Raw genomic sequence first — 25,950 nt, forward strand, 5'->3', positions numbered from 1 at the left:
GAATTTAAGATGATTATATTAGCAAATCAAGTGATGTTTTTCAATTCAATTGTTATTTCCTGATACATTGATGAAAATTGTAAAAATGAATAAAAAATTTAAATGGAGGAAAGGCTAACTACTAAGACTGAAATAAAAAAAACTATCTCTGTCCCATCCCCGCGAATTCAGTCCCCTCAAACCATCTGATCCCATCCGCACAAGCCTCAAATAGTTATGATTTTATATTGAACCTATTTTATTAAAGTATAAAAAGAAACAATATTTTGTAGAATTGTCATTTTATAAATGCAAATAATAAAGAGCAAGGATCAACAAAATCCCTGTCTCGTCTCCCCTTCACATATTTCCCCTCTACTATCAAGAAAACTGAATAAGCCAAATTATTAAAGAATGCTACACAGAAATATCATGCTAACAGAATATCACAGTCACATAATACCAACTCTGGTAGGATACACATTTCAAATCTGACATACTGTAATCACAAAATAGAAAATAAAAATATTTTTTCATGTCCCTCTAGACCGGCACAGAAACGGATGGGTTTATGCTCCTCTGTCAGCAGGTAGAGACTGACACTCTAACTTTTGGCTACAGTACACGTGGGCTGCCCAGTCCCTCTTAACAAATCAGTCTTTTCTCAGTCTCCAGCAGGTGAAGTGGTGAGATTGTGCAGTCTGTACTGAGGTTTGTGCCTGTTAGATCTGATTAGGGAATTTTTCTGGTCCCTTTTGCTGTCTGGATAGAGCTTGGGAGTCCTACTGACCTTGGGGGATGCCACACTTGAAAGGGTCGAGTCCCTTCCTCCATTTCCCTGACCTCCCAAGGTTTTTTGTATTTTGAGGAGCCTCAACTCTACGACTGCCTATAGGCTACAGTTTAGAGTGCCTTGTGGGGTCTTCTCTAACTTGAGACAGTCAGTGAGTTGTGAGAAGTAAAAAAAAAAAGACGACACAAGAAATGGAGCATAAAGTGGTTCTGAGGCCATTGTTTTTGTATGGTGGTGTTGTACGTGGATTTTTGGCTCATTCACTATGAGTTCTTCAAAGAAACAGCACAAGTGCGATTTATGTGGGCACCGAGTTGTGGATGTGGCTGGCGGGTGTTCGGAATGTTCCAGCTGCCTCAAGTGGGACCTGGCTTCGAGTGTCAGCATGTTCGGCTCCCCTTCGCGCATGCACAGCTCATTGGCGGGAGGCGCTGGTGACGCATGGGCCTCACCTGCCGCCAATGCCGGAGTTTCCTCGGTTACCAGCAGTTTGACAGATTCAGGCTTGCGGATCGCTGGGGATTCCCTTGTGCGGCTGGGGCTGCTAGCAGTGTTTCTGTAGCAGTGGGGGTCAAGTTTGGCTTTGGTGCCATGGGTGCCAGTTTAGCGATGGCGCTTCCTTCAGTTTTGGCAGGAAATACGTCCATTTTGCCCACTGCCTAAGGTGACGTTCCTCCTGTCTTTGAGAGACAGGAACAGGTCTTAAATGTGTCTTCTCTCATGCTGTGATTTCTAGATTGCCGCCAGGGTTGTTGAGCCCCGTTTTTATGTTAGCCATGTTCAAGGCTTATTTACAGGCGGTTGGGGGTCCTGCTTCATTTCCAGGAGTCATCTGGGGGGGTCTTTCCCTTCCACAGCCACCCCATTGCTTCTATTCACCTCTCTCAGCCATCGTCCAAGCAGCTGTGGGTGTCTTGGGATGAGGATTATTTTCTGATTGATATGTTTCCTCTGGATGGAGAGGAACATGGGGAGGATTTTCCAGATCCATTGGTGAGGACCCATATGTTGTGTGCATTTTTCCTTAGGAAGAGTTGCAGGAGCGCATTCTTCAGGTGTCTTCAGTTTTACACTTTGAAGAGGAACTAAGGACCCCCTCGTGTGGTAGACCCTCTTCTTAAAAGGATCCAGTCAACATCCCACCCTTTCCCTTTGCTTCAAGATATTCGGGATGTAGTGCATGCTCAGTGGAATGTTCCGGATGCGCTTTTTTGATTGATGTGGTCTGACCAGACTTTACCCCATTCCAAATGAGGGATAACGATACCTTCAAGTATCCTAAGGTGTCTCAGCTATTGCTCACAGACATACTGTGTCGGTGAAAGGCAGCTCGACCCTGAGAGATCCTCGTGACTGCAAGATGAAAGCTCTACTTAAATGCAGTTTTGATGTGGCTGCGCTGGCGAATTGTGGCGGGTCTAGTGACCCAAGCTTGTTTCTGGTGGTCTGTGAGGGTTCTCATCTTAATGAAAGTGGTTTTCAGCTTCCACATCAACCAAGAAGTATTCTTGCCCGCCTTCACTCCTTCGTGATTGAGAAAGAGTGATCAGGTGTTGAACTTGTTGGATGTGCGCAGACTCTTCCTACAGTATCTAGAGGTTTTCTTTTTTTATCCCAACCCTAGTTAATAGGTCGGGTGATTCATTTACTCTATGCAGATGAGTGCGCCATTGTCTACAAATATATATGCTACCTTAGTTTCCTATCCTTTTTAATTTGCCGGGGATCTCATGCCTTCCTTCCTGCATTCCCCCTCCACTGAAGCCAACCCGAAAAGGCTTTCCTCTCTAATGAGAGATCTGCAATTCTTTGAATGATCTGGGAAGTTTTGAGACTTCCTGGATGAGTTGTTGCTGTGCCCTTTGAATAATTTTGGTAGGTGGGCTGCTCCTAAATAGATTCACCAGTATTCCAAGTTTCCATTTGGGGATAATGGCTCTCACTGTAATTTAATGAAGTCTTAGAGCTTTTGAAATGGCTTTGAATACAGCAAGGCTTGATTCCTACCAACCCTGTTGAACCTAAACCCCACTGTATATTGAACCTTACCATGAAAGTGAAGTAGTCCCCACACAGTTTCTACATAAACACTCCGCCACAATCAAAGGAAATTCCAGCACAAATGAGAAAGGCTTAGTCAGTTTAATCTGTCAATTGCTTGGTTGAGTAACTGATGGGACAATTCTTGTACAATCCCACTTTAATCCGGGACGATTGAGATAATTCCGTATAATCGCCAGGACTTTTGTAGGAAGTCTCAAATTCCAGAGATTTGAGCTCCACCCCTCTCACCTCAGCACTGCCCCCTGAGGACTCAATATCCGTCTTCGTTACCTCGGAAATATCTGCCTATTTCCCTATCACAGGCATCCTTGCTGGCCGCCAGGATGACTTCCTCTGGACCTGGGCCTTTTCTTTCATCTCCCTTCTGAGTGTCCAGTTGGTAAGCCGCATGCGATTACGATTGCTCCTGATTCCATACCTCTGCTTGCCCAGGTGGGCATCACAGCTGCTGGAGATGTGGCAGTCCTGGTGGATCTCCAGGATCAGGATCTGAGTAGGACCTCAGATCTGGGGGAGGATCCCACTGTACGCAGATTTTTCAAGCCCATGCATTTTGTAGATTTGATCACTGAATCTCTCCAGGGATTGCAGCTGCAGGCTGAGAAGCCTGTCACTGTGGAATATTCCCTCATGAGTGACCAAAGACCGCAATCCGCCTCTTTCCATGATTATCCTGACTAGTTCGGATTTTTACAGATGTTTGGGAGGCGCCTGAGGGTCTCTTGAAATGTGCCCGCACCATGTCTCTGCTTCATCCCATGGTGGATGTTTTTCACAGGCACTTTGCTTCCCTGAAGATGGATTCATTGGTGGTGCAGATCACCAAGCACACTTCTCTGCCAGTGACAAGGGGGTGGTCCTGAAGGATATCCAGGACCGATGTGTGGAATTCATCCTTAAGCAACTGTTTGATTTGATGGCCGCAGGCATAAAGGCGGCATTGGCCTCTTCCTTCGTGGCCAGGGCATGCCATTCCAGGCTGTGCCATGATCCTGACTCTGTGATGCTTTCCGGCCTGGATTTCCTGGTCTTGGGTGTGACTATATGGCTGATGCCCTGTATGACATCTTGAGTCTTCTCTAAACTTTCTGCCTATTCCATTTTGGCTTGCAAGAGGCTGTAGATCCGACAGTGGTCTGGTGATTTGTCCTCTAAAGCAGTGTTTCTCAACATGTGGTACGCATATCTTTAAGTGGTACATGAGCTGTTTGTTGGGGTAGTGGCAAGTCTCCTGCTCCCCCTTCCTCAATCGCCACCAGGGATCCCATGCCCTCCTTGCCCACCCCCCTCCGCTTAGGCGCTGCCAGCAGGCATCATGCCCTCCTTCCTGCATTCCTCCTCTGCCGAAGCCAACCCGAAAAAGCTTCCCTCCGATGTTAGAGATGACACAGGGATGCGTTGCGGGCTGGGGCATTTTCACACTGCACATGGATGACCCGGAAGCCTTCTCTCTGATGTCAGAAATGATGTCAGAGGGAAGGCTTGTGGGTCAACCACATGCAGTGTGTAAGAGTCGCTGCCTTTGACGCGTCCCTGTGTGGCTGAAGGCAGGAAGGAGCAGCCAAGCTGAACGAACCTGAAGGGAGCAAGTGCGTTGTAGCATGTAAGGGAGGGAGAGGACATGATCATGGGAGGAAGGGAAAAAGGAGGGGTGGGAATTTTGGAAAAAGGCTGGAAGGCAGTAAGGGGGGCACGAATTTGGGACACGGAAAGGAGGGGGCATAAACTCGGGACAGAATGAAAGGAGGGGGCATGAACATGGGGTACAGAAGGAAGGGAGGAAGGAAGCACTAACTTGGGAGGATTGGGCATGAGTGAGAGGGAAAGAGATGGTGCACATGGGGAAATGAAGAAAGGAAAATTGTTGAGCATAGAGCGCGAGAGAGGTTTGATGTAGAGATGCATGGAGAAGAGAAGGAGAAGAGGGAGAAATCTTGGATATGGTAGTGGAGAAGGAGCAAAGGGACAGATTGAAGGGGATGCAAGGGGGAGGAATGTTGGACAATAGTGATGGAGGGAGAGATGTGGCATGGTGTTGGAGAGTAGTGGTAGAATGAGAAATGGGGCTGGTGGGCAGTGGTGAAAAATACTGCACATATCTGGGGATGAGAAAGGAAGAAATGTTGGATGTGGCAGTAGAGGGGGTTGGAGAGATGCACCCTGGATCTTTCTATTCCCTTTGCAGCAAGGGAGGGAGTGAGAGAGCAAGGGAGACATGTTGCTAATGATGGTGGAGAGAGGAAGAAATGTTGGACTCATGGAGGGACAGAGAGAGATGTTGGTTGGGGAAGGGAATAAAGTCCGCGGGAGAGGAAGCATGCAGGATGCAGAAAGAAAGAAATATTGGCTGCACATTAAGAAGGAATTGCAACTAGAGACTCATTAAATCACCAGACAAGAAAGGTAGGAAAAATGATTTTATTTTCAATTTAGTGAAAGAAATGTTGGTTTTGAGAATTTATATATATATATATATATATATTTATATATATATATATATATATATATATATATATATATTCAATATATTCATCAACAACCTGAAGACGGGGACGACATGTGAGGTTATCAAATTTGCTGATGACACCAAGCTTTGCAGCAGGGTTAGAAACGCGGAAGACTGTGAGGTCCTGCAAAGAGACCTAACAAGACTGGAAGAGTGGGCAAAAAAATGGCAAATGAGTTTTAATATAGAGAAATGTAAGGTCATGCATGTAGGGAAGAAGAACCCGATGTTCAGCTACAAAATGGGGGGATCACTGCTAGGGGTAAGCAACCTTGAAAGAGACCTGGGGGTGATGGTGGACACAACATTGAAAGCATCAACTCAGTGCGCAACGGCCTCAAAGAAAGCGAACAGAATGTTGGGCATCATTAAAAAGGGTATCTCGACCAGGACGAAGGAAGTCATCATGCTGCTGTATCGTGCAATGGTGAGCCCACATCTGGAGTACTGTGTCCCAATACTGGTCGCCATACCTCAAGAAGGACATGGCAGTACTTGAGGGGGTCCAGAGGAGAGCAACTAAATTGATAAAAGGTATGGAAAACTATTCGTATGCTGACAGGTTGAAGATGCTGGGGCTCTTCTCCCTGGAAAAGCGGAGACTTAGAGGAGACATGATAGAAACCTTCAAAATCCTGAGGGGCATAGAAAAAGTGGACAGGGACAGATTTTTCAGACTGTGGGGAACCACTAACACAAGGGGTCACTCGGAAAAATTGAGAGGGGACAGGTTTAGAACAAATGCTAGGAGGTTCTTTTTTACCCAGAGGGTGGTGGACACATGGAACGCGCTTCCGGAGGTTGTGATAGCCCAGAGCACATTGCAGGGTTTCAAGGAAGGTTTAGACAAGTTCCTAAAAGAAAAGGGGATTGAGGGTTACAGATAAAAAAGAAGAGGTAGGTTACAGAAACGGACAGGAACCACATTACAGGTCATGGACCTGACGGGCCGCCGCGAGAGTGGACCGCTGGGCGCGATGGACCAATGGTCTGACCCAGTGGTGGCAACTTCTTATGTTGTTATATCTGCTGTGTATATTTTGCACTATATTTGTCTATTTTTCTATAGTTGTTACTAAGGTGACATTGCATATTTTAGTCATCTGTCTTTGAAAACCCCCTGAATATAAATAAGATTTTCTCTGCGTACCGTGTGCTTTGTGTTTAAATTTTGTTGTTTCCATTATGTATTAAGATTATATTGTGTGTATATGAAAATGAATTGAAGAAATTGCATTACAATTAGTACTATTATTATGGGGGTGGGGTCAGGGGTGGAGCTTGGGTGAGACTGGGGCGGAGCGTGGGCGGGGGGTACTCAGTTAATAGTTGTTAGACTTAGGGAATACTTGGCTTGAAGAAATTGAGAAGCAGTACTCTAAAGCGACCGTGAGCCGGTAGCCCTTTAAGAGCTATTTGGTTTGGATGACCTCATGGCCAGTGTGCAGGTTTGCAGACCTAAGTTGTGGCCTGTGAATAGATCCCGTCCTTCCAGGGGTTCAGGGCGCTCTAATTTTCATCCCTTCAAGCGTTCTTGTCAGTACTAGAGACCCTCCGCTGGCCAGCGGCCCTCATCTGACAGACCGCGGTTCTTGGCACCAGCCGTCCACCGGAAATCATCTGGCAGCTCCCGCAAAGAAGCAGTTCTGATGCCAGGCCAGAGCCTCCCCTCCTGCATATCTGGAGAGGGCAGTTGTCGGCCTTTCTGGCCGAATGGCAGGCCATTACCTCCAACCGTTGGAGGTTCTCCAGGATGGCTACAAACTGAAGTTCTTTGTCTCTGACAGAGTACTTTCTGGATTCATCGGTGGGACCCTGTGAAGGCAGTTCGGGTACAGGCCACTGTCCACAGATTACTAGATATTGCGGCTATAGAGCCGCAAGTCTCGGGCTCTGGGAGCTGCTTGATAATGCTTATTTGTTCCAAAGAGAGGCTCTGAAGATTGGAGACCAATTTTTGGATCTCAAGGCAGTCAATGTGGTGCTGAGAATGCCTTGCTTCTGCATGGTGTTCAGTGATAGCCTTGGTGGTGCCAGAGGAATTCTAATCTCCTTGGATTTGGCAGAGATGTGTCTCCACATTCCCATTTTTCCAGACCACCGAGGTATCTGTGGTTCCACATCTTGGAGCAGCATTTCCAGTTTGTGATGATGCTTTTTGGTTGTGTGATGGCGCTCAGGACCTTCACCAAAGTATTAGTTATGGTGGTGGCCCATCTTCACACACTGGGTGTCTTGGTTCACCCATATCTGGACAACCGGTTGATCAGAGTTCCCTCGGAAACCACGGGGTGTCAGGCTGTTCTTCAGGTTGTGCAGTTGTTGCAGCGCCTGGGGTGGGTGATCAATTTCAAGAAGAGTCACTTTGAGCTGACTCAGGATTTGGAATACCTGGGAGTTCGGTTTCACACAAGCCAGAACAAAGTATTCCTGCCCGTGTTCAGTCAGAAGAAGCTTCGACAGGTTATCGGGGACCTTCTGACCTCTCCAGTCCCAATGACATGGCAGTACTTCCAGGTTCTGGGGACCATGGTGGTGATGATAGTTGTGGTTCCTTGGGCAAGAAGCCCATTTGTGTCCGCTGCAGGATGCTTTGATTTCGCGCTGGAGTCTGCAACGGGATCCGTTACATGCACTTCTACTCTAGACAACAGTGGCACTGAACAGTCTTGCCTAGTGGCTGTGACCTCTCTCGCTATCCAGGGTTCTTCGCCTCTGGATTTTGGAGTGGATGAAGACAAATTCAAGTCTCAAAGGCTGGGGAGCGGTATGTATGACCGTCCCTGTTCGATGCTGGTGGGCTCTCTCGGAGCACAAATAGTCAATAATTGCCTGGAACTTAGGGCGATTCAACTGGCTCCCCTCCTCTTCGAAGGTCATGCCCATCATTGACCTGTCTGAGTCTTTTCAGATACTGCCACGGGGGTAGCTTACGTCAGCCGGCAGGGGCTTGCCAGTAGTGTCTCTTGAATGTGGAGGCTCAGCTTCTCTTCCTGGAGTGGACAATGTTCAAACGGATTTTCTCAGTCATCTGACTCTGGACTACAGAGTGGTCCCTGTCTCAAAGGGTGTTCGAATGCATAGTGGCTCAGTGGTGGCATCCTACATTCAATCTCATGGCACCTGTGGCGAACAAGAAAGCCGATCAGTTCCTCAGTCGATGATGTGAGACTGGCAGCGAAGGCCTGGATCGCTGTGGTTCAGCCCTGGCCACCGGAAGATCTACTGTCTTCCCTCCTTGACCAGTGATAGGTGTCTTGTGAGATAGCAGCCCACGGAGGTCCGGTGATCCTTGTAACACCAGATTGGCTGAGGAGCCCGTGGTGTGCCAACCTGGTTCAGCTCCTGCAGGATCAGGGATTGGCTCCCTTGTCGCCCTCGCCTCCTCACGCAGGGCCTGATTGCACTGCAGGATATGGACCGCTTTGGTCTTACGACATGGCTATTAAGCATGTGGCCTTAACTGGTCAGGGATATTCTTCAGCGGTGGTTGCTACATTGCTTCACAGCAAAAAGAAATCCATAGTGGCTGCCTATGCGGGGCTTGGTATACTAGGCGTGGTGTGTCCTGCGACAGGTAGACCTGTCTGATTCTTCACTTTCTCGTATCCTGGAATTTCTGTAAGATGGCCTGATGAAAGGCCTGGTGGTAGCTTATCTCTGGGTGCAGATGGCCAGCCTTTTTTGTATGGGCCCTCCTCTGAGGAGGGATCCTTGACACTCATCTGGATGTAGTCCATTTTCTGTGAGATTCTATGAGACTTCAGCCGCTGCTACGCCTTCCATGTCCAACTTGAAATCTCAACCTGGTTCTCAGCTCTCTGGCTCATCTGTCTTATGAGCCTCTGGAGCAGGCGTCCTTTATGGACCTTATGATCAAGATTGTATTTCTGGTGGCCATTACGTCTTAGTCCCAAAGAAGACTGGAGGACTACGACCCATTCTGGATCTTGGAAATCTCGACAAATTTCTAGTCAAGGAGAAATTCCAGATGCTCTCCTTCACTCTGCTTTATCCACTTCTAAATCAGAACGACTGGCTATGCTCTCTGGATCCCAAGGAAGCCTACACACATATCCCAATTCATCCAGCTTCCAGGAAATATCTCCGTTTTCACCCAAATCAACGTCACTACCAGTACAAGGTTCTTACCATTGGCCTGACATCTTCTCCAAGAGTCTTCACGAAATGCCTAATTGTAGTGGCCGCATCTCTCAGATCGCACGGCCTCCAAGTCTTTCCTTAACTGGATGATTGGTTAATCAAGGCTGTTTCATCTCAGGAAGTGGTCCAAGCAACGTCTCAGACCATTTCTTTTCTCCAGACTCTAGGATTCGAAGTAAACTTCCCCAAATCACATCTCATTCTGACTCAACGTCTTCAGTTCATTGGAGCTATCCTAGACACCATTCTCATGAGGACATTTTTTCCTCCGGATTGTCTGAATGCTCTCGTCAACCTCTGTCAACTGATGTTCTCTCTTCAATCCATCTCTGCGAGACGCATGATGATTCTTCTGGGCCACTTGGCTTCCACTGTGCATGTGACACCACTGGCGATGCTACATCTTCACATTCCTCAGTGGACTCTTGCATCTCAGTGGTCTCAAGTGATGGATCATCTCTCACAACATATATCTGTAACATCATCTCTTCTGCAGTCGTTTCAATGATGGATGACCTCCAATCTATCCAGAGGTCTCCTTTTTCACTTACCCCCTCATCACAAGGTATTTACGATGGATGCATCTCCTTATGCTTGGGGGGGCACATATGGACAACCTTCAAACCCAAGGTGTTTGGACCACCAGAGAACAGAAATTTCACATCAATTTCCTAGAGTGATGTATTATGCCCTCAAGGCTTTCCATCATCTCTGCCCTCAAGTCCTCCTCCTTCGCACAATCAAGTAGCTATGTACTACATAAACAAGCAAGGAGGCACAGGCTCTCTCTTGTTATGTCAGGAGGCCCAGAAAATCTGGACTTGGGCGACTGCTCACAACCTTTTCTTAAAGGCTGCCTACATTCAAGGGGAGAATTTCCTAGCAGACAACCTCAGCAGGATTCTTCAACCTCACAAATGGACTCTCAACTCTGCAGCTCTCCAGTCCATCTTGGCTCAATGGGGCACTCCACAAGTGGACTTGTTTGCAGTTTCCCACAATCACAAGCTGCCTCCAGTTTTGCTCTAGACTTTACTCTCTTCTCCGTCTGGAAGCAGATGCCTTTCTCCTGGATTGGACGGGCCTATTTCTCTATGCTTTCCCTCCAATTCTTCTCATGTTAAAGACTGTTCAGACTCAAAACGAGAGACAGCCACCATGATTCTCTGCTCCTCGGTGGCCCAGGCAACATTGGTTCTCCCTTCTACTTCAACGCAGCTCCAGGGAGTCATACCTCTTCCAGTTTTTCCTACTCTACTTACTTAGCATCAGGGATCACTTCTACATCCCAACCTTCAATCATTGTACCTGCCAGCTTGGTTTCTCTTGGGCTGAATCCATTTGACTTGCATCTATCTCAGCCTGTTCGACATTTTTTAAAAAAAAAAAATCTTTATTCATTTTCAAATATTACAACAAGTGTATAATAGTCAAACAGAAAATCTTTAACTAATCACTTGACAATCTTACTTAAATTCCTTCAAACATATAAATATTAAAGAATCCTTCAAACATATAAATATTAAAGAATCCCTACCCACCCATATTAATAATAAATAATTATCAATTATTATCTTTCACATTCCCACTCCCCTATATTTTATCTAATACTAAGGTGTTTAAGATGTCTGATCATTAGAATAATTAATCAATGGCCCCCAAATCTTTTTAAACTTGTGATAATTTCCCTGTCGCATGGCAAGCACTCTCTCCATTTTATAAATATGACATACTGAATTCCACCAAAAAGTATAATTCAGTTTAATGTAATCTTTCCAGTTTCCAGTAATCTGCTGAATGGCAACCCCTGTCAATATTAATAGAAGTTTATTATTATTTGGAGAAATTGGGTTTTTAAATCTCATAGATGTACCAAATAATATAGTATCATATGAAAGGGCAACATGATTTTCTAACAATGAATTAATTTGGGACCAAATTAACTTTCAAAAGGCATTTATACAGGGACAGAAAAATATTAAATGATCTAATGTCCCAGCTTCTAAACCACAATGCCAACTAGAGCTATCCAACTTTTGTAAACGAACTGGGGTCCAAAAAGCTCTATGCAACAAAAAAGACCAAGTCTGTCTCATAGATGCTGCCCTTGTGGTTCGACATATTATTGATGCCTCCAGGAAACCAGTCACCCAACAATGTTACCAACAAAAGTGAACTAGGTTTTCTTCCTGGTATCTTCTTCATCATCATGATCCAGCTTCCTTATCAGTGGATTTGCTGTTGGATTATCTTCTTCATCTGTCTGACTCTGTACGCAGATCTACATCAATCAGAGTCCATCTTAGTGCTATTACAGCTTTTCACGTACTAGTTGAGGGTAAACCTTTCACTTCTCATCCTCTGGTTTCCAGAATCATGAAAGGACTTTTCAGTCTTAAACCACCTCTGTCGTCTGGGACCTTAATGTGACTCTTTCCAGGTTGATGAAGCCTCTATTTGAACCAGAGGTCTCAGCTCATCTCAAGTTTCTCACCTGGGAAGTGGTCTTCCATATTGCTCTCACCTCTGCCAGGAGTGTCAATGGGTGTCACCTTAGACTCTTCTCTATCCTTCAACGAACATCTCCAATCCCTGGTGAAGAAATGCTTCTTCAGCCTTCACATGCTAAGGAAAGTCAGACCCTATTTTCACCAAAAACACTTCGCAGTCCTAGTACAATCCATCATCCTCTCCAGATTGGATTACTGCAATTCTATCTACCTCAGCCTAACCAAGAAAAGCCTCCACAGACTTCAGCGGATTCAGAACGCCGCAGCTAAGCTTGTTTTCGCGAAAAGCAAATTTGATCACGTCTCACCACTCCTGTCTAAGCTCCATTGGCTCCCAGTAATCCCCAGGATCCACTTCAAATGTGCGTGTCTGGCCTACAAGATCCTACATGGCATCCTTCCTGCCGTTATCCCTCTATCCTGGAACTCCCCAACCCCTACTTCCTCCAGATCCTCCCAAATTTTTAAACTATCCTTCCCTTCCATAAAAGGTATTTCCCATGTAGGCAAACTTGGGTCATCCCTCCCCTTTAGAATCACTGAGATCTGGAATAACCTCACCTCCCCTCTCCGAACCTCAAGCTCCCTCCAACTCTTCCGCAAACACCTAAAAACCTGGCTATTCTCAAAACTGTAACACTTCCCCCCCTCTTAGGCCTCTCACCTTCCCCCTTTATACCTAACTCTTTAATCTCTCCACTGTAGTTCCTCTCTCATCTTTCTTCCTGTAAACCGTGCCGAGCTCCGCATTCGTGGAGATGGTGCGGTATATAAACCCAAGGTTTAGTTTAGTTGCAAGCGTTAATGACAGATCTACCCTTCACTGTTTTTCACCATGATAAAGTGGTTTAGTATCCTTGCAAAAATCAATCGAGGAGGGAGGGGTAAATTTTCCAAATTTTTATAGGTACCATCAAGCCTATATTTTACATCAGGATATGTATTGGATCATCCCAGAACTCATAGATAATGCACCAGATTGGTTATACTTGGAATGGCGCCTTTTGTTTCCTTTGAATTTAGTTCATGTTCCAAGCATTAACATGCCTAGGAGATATAGGGAAAATAAAATGTTAATGGATACCTGGAAAACGTTGAGATATATCAGCAAATTAACACCTATCCCAATCAATAAGTCAACTAATCAATCCTTATGGATAAACTCCAAGATTAAAATAGGCGAAGCCCAAGTCCTTTGGAAGAACTGGATTATTGCAGGCATTTGAACTCTAAAGGATGTTATTTCAGATGGTAAACTGCTTGAATTTTCACAACTGCAACATAGATTTGGCCTTAGTAAAATACAAAGTTTTAAATGGTTACAGCTGAAGCAGGCTATTCAGGTAGGGTTCCCTGAATGGAAGACTTTGAACAATCAGTATAATATAGAGTTCCAGTGCTTCCAAGCAGACTTCCTAGGACATCAAGCCGCACTGTGGTATAAATTATTATCTGGATACTTGAATAAAAAAACCAAAGAATGGTCTGAGAGACATTTGGAGCATTGAGATCTCAATAGCCACGAATTTGGTCTTGGAGAATGAGATGTACAGTGTCAGCATCTATGAGACAAACTTGGTTATTTTTGTTACATAGAGTGTTTTGGACTCCTGCTCATTTACAAAAATTAGATAGTTTTAAGTCCAATTGATGCTGGCACTGGAACCTGGGACATTAGATCATCTACTTTATTTCTGTCCCTATATTAAGATATTTTGGAATTCAATATGGTCTCAAGTAAATACATTATTGGAAAATCATGTGGCACTCTCTTACGATACAGTGCTATTTAGCATGATGATGAGGAAAAAGAGTCAAATATCAGAGAACAAGCAGCTTTTATTAGTTATGACAGGGGTTGCCATCCAACACATAACCAACAATTGGAAAAATCACAGAAACCTTAGTTATACATTTTGGTGGAACACATTATGCCATATATTTAAAATGGAACAAGCAATAGCAGTACAAAGAGGGACATATACTAAATTTATAAAAATATGGGGGCCATTGGCAAAATATTGTAGTGAATAGTCATCACTTCTTCTCTTCTCCTTTTCGTTTTCTTTTTTAGCACACTAAAGGGGGGGAGGGAGTTGGAAATAATGTTACATATTATGTTATACTATGATATATAATATGTGTATATTTTTATTGAAAATATGATGAAGGGTGGGGTGGTAGGGGTGATTTTACTAGATGTTTATATGGCAGATATCAAAGTGCTATTCTGGAATAATTTGTTGTAATATATCCTTTTGTGCACTTGTTTAATTTGAAAACGAATAAAGAATTATTAAAAAAAAAAAAAAAAAAAGATAAAGTGGTTCTACGCATGCATCCAAAGTTTCTACCGAAAGTTGTCACAGAGTTTCATTTCAATCAGTTGATTGTTCTGCCAATGTTTTTCCCTAAGCCTCATTCTCATGCAGGAGAAACCGCGTTGCACACTCTGGACTGTAAACGTGCTTTGGCCTATTACATCGACAGGACAAAGCCTCACCGTACTTCTCCCCAACTCTTCGTCTCATTTGATCCAAACAGGTTGGGGCATCCGGTTTCCAAGAGAACGATTTCCAACTGACTGGCTGGTTGCATATCATTCTGCTATGCTCAGACTGGACAGGCACTGGAACGTCGTGTCACAGCCCATAAAATAAGAGCTATGGCAGCTTTCCTTAGATCTACTCCCATTGAGGAAATCTGTAAAGCTGCCACCTGGTTCTCAGTTCATACATTCACTTCTCACTATTGTCTGGAGTCTTCCTTCAGAAGGGATGGGCACTTTGACCAATCTGTATTACAAAATTTATTCTAAAGGCCAGCTCTTCCCACCGTCCCATTTTAGTTAGCTTGGAGGTCATCCATCAGTGAGAATATGCTGCCTGCTTGTCCTGGGATAAAGCACATTTACTTACCGTAACAGGTATTATCCAGGGACAGCAGGTAGATATTCTCATAACCCACCCATCTCCCCTGGTTGGCTTCTTAGCTGGCTTATCTTAACTGAGGGATCGCGTGCCTAATTCGGGTGGGAAGGCGCATGCGCGGTGCGGGCTATTGCAAACTTTCTAAAGACTTAAAGTGGCGATGCACTTTTGAAGTGGTCTGTGCCAGGGCTCCATTGGTGATGTCACCTATTCAGTGAGAATATCTGCCTGCTGTCCCTGGATAACACCAGTTAATGGAAGTGTGCTTTTCTTCTTGACCTAACGATCACAATGTTTTTTTCTGGTCACTGTTGTCTCTGCACAGTGTATTCGTATTACGGCTGCGGGTGTTTTCCTCCATACTATTCCTTCTCGCTGAAGGTAGTCTCTGCTTTCCACATCAATCAGGAGGTTATATATAGAGAATACTTCATTTTGATGGTCGGGAATTTTCTTTTTGCTCTCATTCATAAATCCTTTTCAAGAATAGATTACATTTTTGTTTCAAATCAATTAGTACAACAAATAACGCAAGCCTCCATAGATCCAATTATTTTATCTGATCATGGAGGGGTGTGGATTGAACTAAAAATTGTTGATTAGGATAATAGTAGACCAATATGGAGATTTGATAATACATTGCTTGCGGAACCAAAATTTTGTGAAGATTTTACATTAAAAATGAAAGAATATTTCCAAATTTTTTTTTTTTTAATTCTTTATTCGTTTTCAAACTTTCATCAAGTGTACAGAAATCATAATAAACACTACTAATTAGATCACTTGAACATCTTATCATTGTATCTTATTGATATCTGGATTTATGAATAAAAAAACAAAAAACTGGTCTTAGGGATATTTGGAGCATTGAGATTAAGCATCAAATTACTGTATCTCAATGGCCATGAATTTGGTCTTGGAAGATGAGATGTACAATATCTGTATCTATGAGACAAACTTGTTTTTTTCTGTTACATAGAGCATTTTGGACCACTACAAAAATTAGATCGCTCTAAGTCTAATAGATGTTGGCATTGTCATCTCGAAGCAGGGACTTTAGATCATCTATTATTGTATTGTCCATTTATTTTGGCTTTTTGGAAATCAATATGGGGGCCAAATAAATAGGTTATTAGAAAATACGGTGGCTTTAACATATGATACTATTTTATTTGGCATATCAATGAGAGTGAAGTCAGATTTCTTCAAAAAACAATCAGCTTTTTTTTTTTTTAATTTCTTTATTCAGTTTTGCATATTACAACAAGTGTATCATACTAGGTTAAACTTTAATTTTTGGTGGAATTCATTATGCCACATATATAGAATGGAAAGATCAATAGCGACACAAAATGGAAATTATAATAATTTTATTAAAATATGGGACTAACTATATCTCATAATGTGGGAGATATTACTAAAATAGCTGGATGAAATAATCAATAAATTTCTAAAATCTCAGCTTTATTAATACATTTTCTTTAAAATATTTTTCTTTTTCTTTCATACATTCATAAAGTGCTTTATCAATGTGGTCATTTGTGCGTGAATAACAAACTACAGTGGTTATTCAGAGGACTTCATACTCTTTTTTTTCATATTGTCATTCTTCTATCAATGGGCTAAAACGCTCATTTATAGTCTCTCCTTAAATTGAATTTTGTTTATAACCACTGAGTAAAAGTGAACTAGTGCAAAAAGTGCTGTAGTGCTGTAATTAAAACTCCTTTGGGTTACGTTTACCCCCCAACTCGAGTTTCGAGAATATCTTCGTCAGCAGGGGTACTAGGAGCATAAAAGCAATACAAAAAGTAAATTACTATATGCTTTTAAAACTCACGTAATCAGCTCTAATGCTTATACATATACATCTTAAACTTAAACTTTTATTTTATTAAATATTTAATTGTCTCAAATATTCTTTCATACCTGTTAGAAAGAGCCGACTATGTTGAGATTTCATGGCTTTCAGCCTTCGTGAACAACTACCTAGGGATTGCCACTATGTTTTAGTACTTTTCCAAGGTTTTTAGTCTAAAGAACCTGAGACCAGGGACCATGTACCAAGATGCCTTCTAAAACTATCATGGGTTCTAAATCTAGTCTCCAAGACATTTCATTTATGATTATAATAATCCCTGCACCCTCAAGCAGCTGTGAATGCTTATGTTGTAGCAATCTCAGCTGACTTAGGGATCAGATCAAGGACCTATTGCAGGCCACCAATCTGGACAAGTGAAGCCCTCTTTTTATTTTTATTTAGGTGTGCTATAAATGATCTATATAGGTGGAGAAGATATTAAATAAAGCTGTTTCCTATTGCTGGTGTGGATTAGTCCAAATGAGTAAAGGTAGTTCAGGGTGTGGTCTTTGGTTAGGTATCTGTAGCTACCTTTTGGTTTTGCAGAAAAAGCCACCACGTGAGAATGATCACAAGCAGATAAATAGCAGCTGTTCTGGAAGACTCTCTCCTCCAAATGCTGTGGTGCACAGCCCCAAATATGAATGGAAGATCATTGCCTCAGAGAAGACATCAAGTAAGTTATTTTGCTTCTTCTGTTTTGTAGTTCCATCACAGCAGTGGAAGTTTAGTTTGAAGTTAGCGTCTGCTTAGACATTTTTAGCAAACTGCTTGTGTTCCTAAACTAAACCTTAAGTTTGTATACCGCATCATCGCCATAAAGATAGAGCTCGACACGGTTTACAGGTAATTCAATTAATGAGGGAAGGACATAATAAGAAATTAGAGGTTATGAAGAGGATAGCTAGCTTTCCTAGGATATGTAAATAGATAATTTAGAAATGTGTAGAATATAAAATGGTGAAAATGTGATTTTTGTAACAGATAAATTGTTTAATTTTTAGATTTTAATGGATAACCATACAGGCTTTGAGCAGCATATTAGCACAACAAATGTTCATTTAACATAAATGCTTAGAGCTTTATTGTTTTACTTTCAGATAACACCTACTTGTGTCTTGCTGTCCTAAATGGTGTATTGTGTGTGATTTTCCTGCATGGACGAAACAGTCCTCAAAGTTCCCCATCTAGTACGCCACGTTTGCTTAAAAGCATGAGTTTTGAGATAAAGCAAGATGACCCTGTGGAGAAGATCATGGCCCCCATGCAGTATGCTCGATCTGGACTAGGAACTGCAGAATTAAATGGAAAACTAATAGCTGCAGGTAAATAACAGTAGACAATTTACAGTGTAGAGAGAACTATCGGTACTGTTGGTGGTAGAAAACTGATCACAGTGTGTCTTTGCATAAATGACTCTTAATTTGAAGCTAAAATTGTGTTTTCAATTTGATTGATAAATACACATCTATTGACAAGTCAACTGATTTCGGCTGGAGCCGAAAAGGCCTTCTGAAATTGAAGGCAATGATTTCCAGATGGATTCGTATGGCCATTTCTTCTGTCTATATTGGAGCCAGGAAATGTCCTATCTCACTGAGGGCCCACTCTAAACGAGGCATTGCTTCCTTGTGGGCGGAGTCCTGAGTGGTTTCCCCAGAAGAGTTTTGTAGAGTTGCCTCTTGGTCTTCTCATTCATGAAATTTTACAGAATAGACATGGCAGTCGAGCAGAATTCCGCATTTGAGTCTTCGATTCTAGTAGCAGGCTTATCGGTACCACCCTAAGTTTGAGGGACTGCTGTTATGTTCCGAAGGTTTATGAATAGAGTGGGGTTGTACAAGAAGGAAAGATTAGGTTCTTAACCTTGGTAATAATCTTTCTTGTAAACCCTCACTCTATTCCTTAAGCCCACCCTGTCAGCTATAAACTCGTCTACTGTCTGCCTCCATAGGTACTGACAATTTGGACTTCTTGTTTCTTTGTCCATTCATATGTTTCATGGGGACTATTGGCCCATCCAGTTCATCTGTCTGGTGAATTTCATTCTAAGATAAGATAATGTATGATTAGCATACAAAGCAAGTTCAGTGATCACCAGTGTGATTGTAGTTGTTGCTTTGCATAGTGGATAATGTCTTCTATATATAATTTTATCACTTGTATATAATAGCCTTTTTTATTGTTGCCTATACAGTATAACTTTTCTTAAGTTTTTTCTTTATGTATTCTTGAAACATCAGCTTCCTCATATGGTGGATTTACAAATTACAAATTGCCACATTTTTTGTAAGATTAGTGATATCAGGTTTCTCTTTAAGACTGGCCTAGATGCACTAAAAGTTCTGATCGTGTACAGATGATCGTTAAACAAATCTGACAACTGTTAAAGCCTAATCAGAATTAGATCAGATGGAGATGTTGAAATGCCTGTAGAAAGTAATTTCCTCAATGGCAAAACTTTTGTCAGTCTTAAAAGTTATCTTATAATGAATAATGGGCGTGGAGGGAGGGTTGCATTTATATTTATAAGATACAATGATAAGATGTTCAAGTGATCTAATTTATAGTGTTTATTATGATTTCTGTACACTTGATGAAAGTTAAAAAAAAAAAAAAGTTTTGTTTTTAAATTCTTTATTCATTTTAAAACATACAACAAGTATACAAGATACTCATCTATTATAAATTCAATAAAACACTTGAAAATCTTTACTATGTCATCTGGAACAAAAATATAACTTCCCTCCCTCCCACCCTTCCTAAAGTAATTAAAATAAAATAAAATCGCAACAGAAAAATATACCACCCCTCACACCCTCCCCCCCCCCGTGTAGAATATATTCTCCCTTAAAAAGTGATGTCTACTCATCTTTATAAAATTATTGTAAGTCCCTTTCTGTGTAGCAATAGCTCTTTCCATCTTATAAATGTGGCATAAAGAATTCCACCAAAATGTATAATTGAGATTAGAATAGTTTTTCCAATTGTTGGTAATATGCTGAATGGCGACCCCTGTCATGATTAACAAAAGTTTATTATTATATGACAAAATTTGACTTTTTTCCCCTCATAGATATACCAAACAAGACAGTGTCATAGGATAACGCAACATGGTTTTCTAGAAGACAATTAACTTGAGTCCAAATTGAATTCCAAAAGAACTTAATATAGGGATAATAAAAAATTAAATGATCCAATGTCCCTGCTTCTAGATTACAGTGCCAGCATCTATTAGATTTAGAGCTATCAAACTTTTGTAAATGAACTGGGGACAAGCAGGACATGATATTCTCACATGTGGGTGACGTCATCTACGGAGCCCCGATGCGGAAGCATTTTCAAGCAAACTTGATTGAAGATTTAAGTTTGCTCTGCTGCTCCACGCATGCGTGCCTTCCTGCTCCACTAGGGGGTGCATCCCCTCGTGGTCTCCAGTTCAAAATTTTCCGCGAGCCTAGAAGTCGTGTCTCTTCTGGCTCTGCCCCAACCGCCTTCTAGCACCGCGATTTTCTTGTTTTTTCATCGTTTAAGTCGCTGTGCGCAAAAGTTTTATCTTCTTCAACTTGATTCCTGCTTCGTTTGATCGACCCGGAGGCTTCCGGGTCCCCGTGGCCGCGTGGCTGCTCGAGCCGCGGCTACTTTCGATTTAATGTCCCGGCCTTTGACCGGCTTTAAAAAGTGCACCCGGTGTGAGCGGCTTCTTTCCCTCACAGATCCGCATCGCCGGTGCATTCTCTGCCTGGGGGCGGCTCATCCAACCGACTCCTGCCCCCAGTGCGCTATATTCCAGAACCGGGCCCTCCGTCGAAGAAAAGCCCGCATGGCGGACCTCTTCACCCCGGACCAACCCTCCAGCTCGGCCTCGAGGTCGGCCCCGGCTTCGGCCCCGGCCTTGACCTCGGCCCCGGATACCTCAGCATCGCCTAGAGACTCGACCCCGAAGTCCTCGGGACAACAGAAAGCCTCGGCCCTGGGTAAGTCCCCTCTTCAGGTTCCATAACATCGAAGAAGCCGGCCTCGGGGACAACGACGACGCATGGCGGAAGCCCCATGCTTACAGCCCCGGCTAAGACCTCCAAGCCTTCGGGCCGTGCCTCCACCACACGGGAATACTCTGATACGAGGTCGCCCCCGGTGGAGTGCACCGAGGCAGTGGACATGCCTTCGATGCTGTCCGTGCCCGTCTTCCAGGACCTACTCCGAGCAATGATCACGTCGGAGCTGTCCGCTGCAATGGCCCAGTTTCAATCGGCCTCGACCTCGACCCCGATTGTGCCAGACCAGCCTGAGCCTCGCATCGAACAACCTCGAGGAAAGGTGCGCAATCCCCGCCGCATCCCATCCTCCTCGGACTCCTCGCCGAGACGCCCGAGACGTTCTCCCTCCGCAGACCGCCGAGGGGCAAAACGTCGGGCTAACACGACAGAAACCTCGAACCGCCGTACCTCCAAGAAGGCCCGAGGTTCACCAACTCCGCGAGGCCGTTCTCCCACACCGCGTACGGGACCACTAAGGGTGGCTGAGTTATCACTCTCCAACCCGCACATCCTCCGAACTCCGCCGAGGGAGTCCGGATCGAGGTCACCGATTCGACATCGATCGGTACCCCGAACCCCGGCATCGTCTCCGAGGGGCTCCTCGAGACGCCGAAGATCGACAACCCCGGAACACTCTCACAGTGCTTCCCCGACCTCGGAGCATGGATCGGAGCAGGAACCTCGATACTCGAGGGAAGCCTCCCCATCCTTCTCCACCCGACGAAGGTCTCGTTCACCGACCCCGCACGGGGCCCCGGGAACATCTCGCCCATCCTTCACTCGCTTTGTCCAGGACATGGGCCACGCCTTGGACTTAGACCTCCAGTCCGACTCCAGATACTCTAAGGAGTACCTGGCGGAACTGGATATGCCATCACTGCCCAGAGAGTCCCTTCGCTTACCACCTAACCCGGTACTCCAACAGGCCTTCTTCAGGAACCTGGAGACCCCCTATATGGTCACAGCCGTACCCTCCAAAATGGAGGCTAAGTACCGCACAGTCCCCTACCCGGGATTCGAACAACCACAGCTCTCCCACTAATCGCTGCTGGTAGAATCCTCCTTGAAAAAAGCTCACCCATCCCGGACCTCAGCTGCGGTCCCCCCAGGCCGAGAAGGCCGAACCCTGGACAAGTTCGGCAGGAGACTATATCAAAACGCAATGATGGCCTCTAGGGTGCAAAGCTACACTTTCACCTTCACATCCTACCTCAAACACCTCATTGGACTATTGAGAGCCTTTGAGACGGACCTACCGGCCCCCCGGCAAGGAACGTTCGGCCTGCTCTTGGAGTCCCTCTCCAACCTGCGCCTTCATCTGTTCCACGCGGCCTACGATGGCTTCGAACTCTCCTCCAGAGAGGCAGCCTTTGCTATCGCCATGCGCCGACTAGCTTGGCTACGCCTGGTCGACATGGACCCCAACTTACAGGACCGGTTGGCAAACCTCCCCTGCGTGGGAAAAGAACTGTTCGATGACACTATTGAGGCGGCCACAAAACGCCTCTCCGAACACGAACGCTCGTTTGCCTCCCTTGTCCGACAAAAGCCCAAACCACCTGCGTCCAGGCCATATAGGGCCCCTCCGCGCCGCTACCCACAAAAATCCACCCCGGCCTTCTCGCGGGCCCCACCCAGGCGCCCGCAAGCCCATCACCGGGCCATGCCCAAATCCCAACCGCCGGTGACCACCAAACCATCACCGTCCTTTTGACGGGACATGCGGAAGGGGGCGGGCCCCCTCCGCCATAGCCACAGGCCTCCTTCCCATCGGGGGTCGACTCAAAGCCTTTTACCCTCGCTGGGAACAAACCACGTCGGACGCTTGGGTCCTTGGCGTGATCTCATCAGGGTACTCTCTCAACTTTCGGACCATTCCTCCGGACAACCCCCCAAGGAATTGCCCTCCCAACCGGACTCAGCTACACCTACTCCTCTCCGAAGCTCGAGACCTGCTTCGCCTGAGAGCAGTGGAGGAGGTTCCCCCCGACCAACGGGGGAAGGGCTTCTACTCCCGTTACTTCCTGGTACCGAAAAAAACGGGAGACCTACGCCCAATACTAGACTTGAGACGCCTCAACAAATTTCTGGTACGGGAAAAATTTCGGATGCTCTCCCTACCGACACTCTACCCCCTGATCGACGAGGGCGACTGGCTCTGCTCCCTCGATCTAAAGGAGGCGTACACACATGTCCCAGTGCACCCCGCCCACCGCAAGTTCTTGCGGTTTCAGGTAGGGGACTGGCACCTACAATACCGAGTCCTCCCCTTCGGACTTGCATCATCACCTCGGGTCTTCACCAAGTGCCTCGTGGTGCTCGCAGCAACCTTACGCTCCCAGGGCCTCCAGGTATTCCCCTACCTGGACGACTGGCTAATCAAAGCCCCGTCCAGGGAAGGGGTTATCTCAGCGACCCAACAGACTATTACCTACCTACAAAGTCTGGGGTTCAAAATAAACTTCCCAAAATCCCAACTACGCCCCTCGCAGTCCCTACAGTTCATCGGGGCCACGCTGGACACGGTTCGCCTCCGTTCCTTCCTCGCCCCTCCACGCCTAGAGGCGTTAGTAGGCCTGAGCCGAAGGATCTCCCTGCTGACCTCGGTATCAGCTCAACAGATGATGACTCTCCTGGGCCACATGGCCTCCACCGTCCATGTCACACCCTTCGCCCGACTCCATCTGAGAATCCCTCAGTGGACCCTGGCATCGCAATGGCGTCAAGACCGGGACCCGATCTATCGTCCCGTGACAGTGACTCCTTCATTGCAACGATCGCTCCGCTGGTGGGCCGACTCTTCAAATCTTTCCAAAGGTTTGCTCTTCCTCACCCCACCCCACAGCAAGGTACTCACCACGGACTCGTCGGAGTACGCTTGGGGAGCCCATCTGGACGGCCTACGCACCCAAGGGATGTGGTCGGCGCAAGACCGTCGCTGCCACATCAACGTGCTAGAGCTTCGGGCCATCTACCTCGCAGCCGTAGCCTTTCAACATCTGCTCCACGACCGAGTAGTTCTCATCCGAACCGACAACCAGGTAGCGATGTACTACGTAAACAAACAGGGGGGGACAGGGTCTTGGCCCCTTTGTCGGGAAGCCCTGCGCCTCTGGAAATGGGCAATCTCCAACAACACCTTCCTCCGAGCGGTGTACATACAAGGAGAACAAAACTGCCTGGCGGACAGACTCAGCCGCCTCCTCCAGCCACACGAGTGGTCACTACACTCTCAGACCCTACGATGGGTGTTCGAACGGTGGGGGACGCCTCAAATAGATCTGTTCGCGTCACCTCACAACCACAAGCTGCCTCTCTACTGCTCCCGGATACACTCCCCGGACCGGCTCGAGGCCGACGCATTCCTCCTCGACTGGGAGGGAAAGTTCCTGTACGCGTTCCCGCCGCTTCCTCTGATCCTGCGGACGCTTGTCCACCTGAAAACAGCACAAGCCACCCTGATCCTGATTGCCCCTCGCTGGCCACGCCAGCCGTGGTTTTCCCTTCTACTTCAACTCAGTGCCAGAGATCCACTGCCTCTGCCTCTGTTTCCCTCTCTACTATCACAGGGTCAGGGTTCACTGTTACATCCCAATCTTCAATCTCTTCATCTGAATGCTTGGTTTCTCTCCCCCTGACTGCTCTCCCCGTGTCTCAATCAGTCAAGGAGATATTAGAGGCCTCTAGAAAAGCCTCGACGAGAACCTGCTACTCCCAAAAGTGGACCAGATTCTCAACCTGGTGCTCCTCCCACAGCCAGGACCCGGTATCGGTCCCCGTCCCTCTGGTCCTGGACTATTTACTTCAATTATCTCATTCCGGCCTAAAGACCAACTCCATTCGAGTACACCTCAGTGCGATTGCGGCCTTTCATCAGCCCCTGGAAGGGAAAGCCCTCTCGCTCCATCCCTTAGTCTCTCGCTTCATGAAGGGTCTGCTGAACGTCCACCCCCCTCTCAAACCTCCCCCAGTGGTTTGGGACCTTAACGTGGTTCTGGCTCAACTAATGAAACCTCCATTTGAGCCCCTAGGCAAATGCCATCCAAAATTCCTCACTTGGAAAGTAATTTTCCTACTCGCGCTCACGTCCGCCCGGCGGGTTAGTGAGCTACAAGCTCTGGTAGCGGACCCACCCTTCACGGTATTCCATCACGACAAGGTGGTACTCCGCACCCATCCAAAGTTCTTACCTAAAATAGTGTCTGATTTCCATCTCAATCAGTCCATTGTCTTGCCTGTGTTTTTTCCAAAGCCCCACTCTCACCCCGGAGAAGTGGCGCTCCACACCCTCGACTGCAAGAGAGCGTTGGCCTTTTACCTCCAACGCACTCAGTCACACCGGAAAGTCCCACAACTGTTTTTGTCCTTCGACCCAAACCGGTTAGGTCACCCAGTTTCCAAACGCACCTTGTCCAACTGGTTGGCCGATTGCATCTCCTTTTGCTACGCTCAGGCTGGTCTCGCGCTGCATGGTCGAGTAACGGGACACAAAGTCCGAGCGATGGCAGCCTCCGTAGCCTTCCTCGGGTCCACACCAATTGAGGAAATCTGCAAGGCTGCCACGTGGTCTTCGGTTCATACCTTCACCTCCCACTACTGTCTGGACTCTCTGTCCAGGAGCGATGGCCGGTTCATCCAATCGGTTTTGTGAAATCTATTCGCCTAAATTGCCAACTTCCCTCCATCCCTTTTCAGTTAGCTTGGAGGTCACCCACATGTGAGAATATCATGCCTGCTTGTCCTGGGATAAAGCACAGTTACTTACCGTAACAGGTGTTATCCAGGGACAGCAGGCATATATTCTCACAACCCACCCACCTCCCCGAGGTTGGCTCCTTGGCTAGTTAAGTGAACTGGAGACCACGAGGGGATGCACCCCCTAGTGGAGCAGGAAGGCACGCATGCGTGGAGCAGCAGAGCAAACTTAAATCTTCAATCAAGTTTGCTTGAAAATGCTTCCGCATCGGGGCTCCGTAGATGACGTCACCCACATGTGAGAATATATGCCTGCTGTCCCTGGATAACACCTGTTACGGTAAGTAACTGTGCTTTATTATATGACAAAATTTGACTTTTTTCCTTCATAGATATACCAAACAAGAC

The 25,950-nt window shown here is 45.7% G+C and overlaps 1 protein-coding gene across 1 annotated transcript in view; it reads left to right on the forward strand.

Moving 5' to 3' along the window:
* IVNS1ABP (influenza virus NS1A binding protein) overlaps positions 1 to 25,950 on the forward strand; it is a 102,525-nt gene that overhangs the window by 35,274 nt on the left and 41,301 nt on the right. The window contains exons 9-10 of the mRNA XM_033961317.1: positions 17,354 to 17,483; positions 17,908 to 18,132. Coding sequence (XP_033817208.1) covers positions 17,354 to 17,483; positions 17,908 to 18,132 — 355 coding nt within the window. The remainder of the gene's footprint in view (positions 1 to 17,353; positions 17,484 to 17,907; positions 18,133 to 25,950) is intronic.

The sequence above is a fragment of the Geotrypetes seraphini genome, chromosome 10 (genome assembly GCF_902459505.1).
Source record: "Geotrypetes seraphini chromosome 10, aGeoSer1.1, whole genome shotgun sequence".
In the NCBI taxonomy this organism is placed as follows: Eukaryota; Metazoa; Chordata; class Amphibia; order Gymnophiona; family Dermophiidae; genus Geotrypetes; species Geotrypetes seraphini.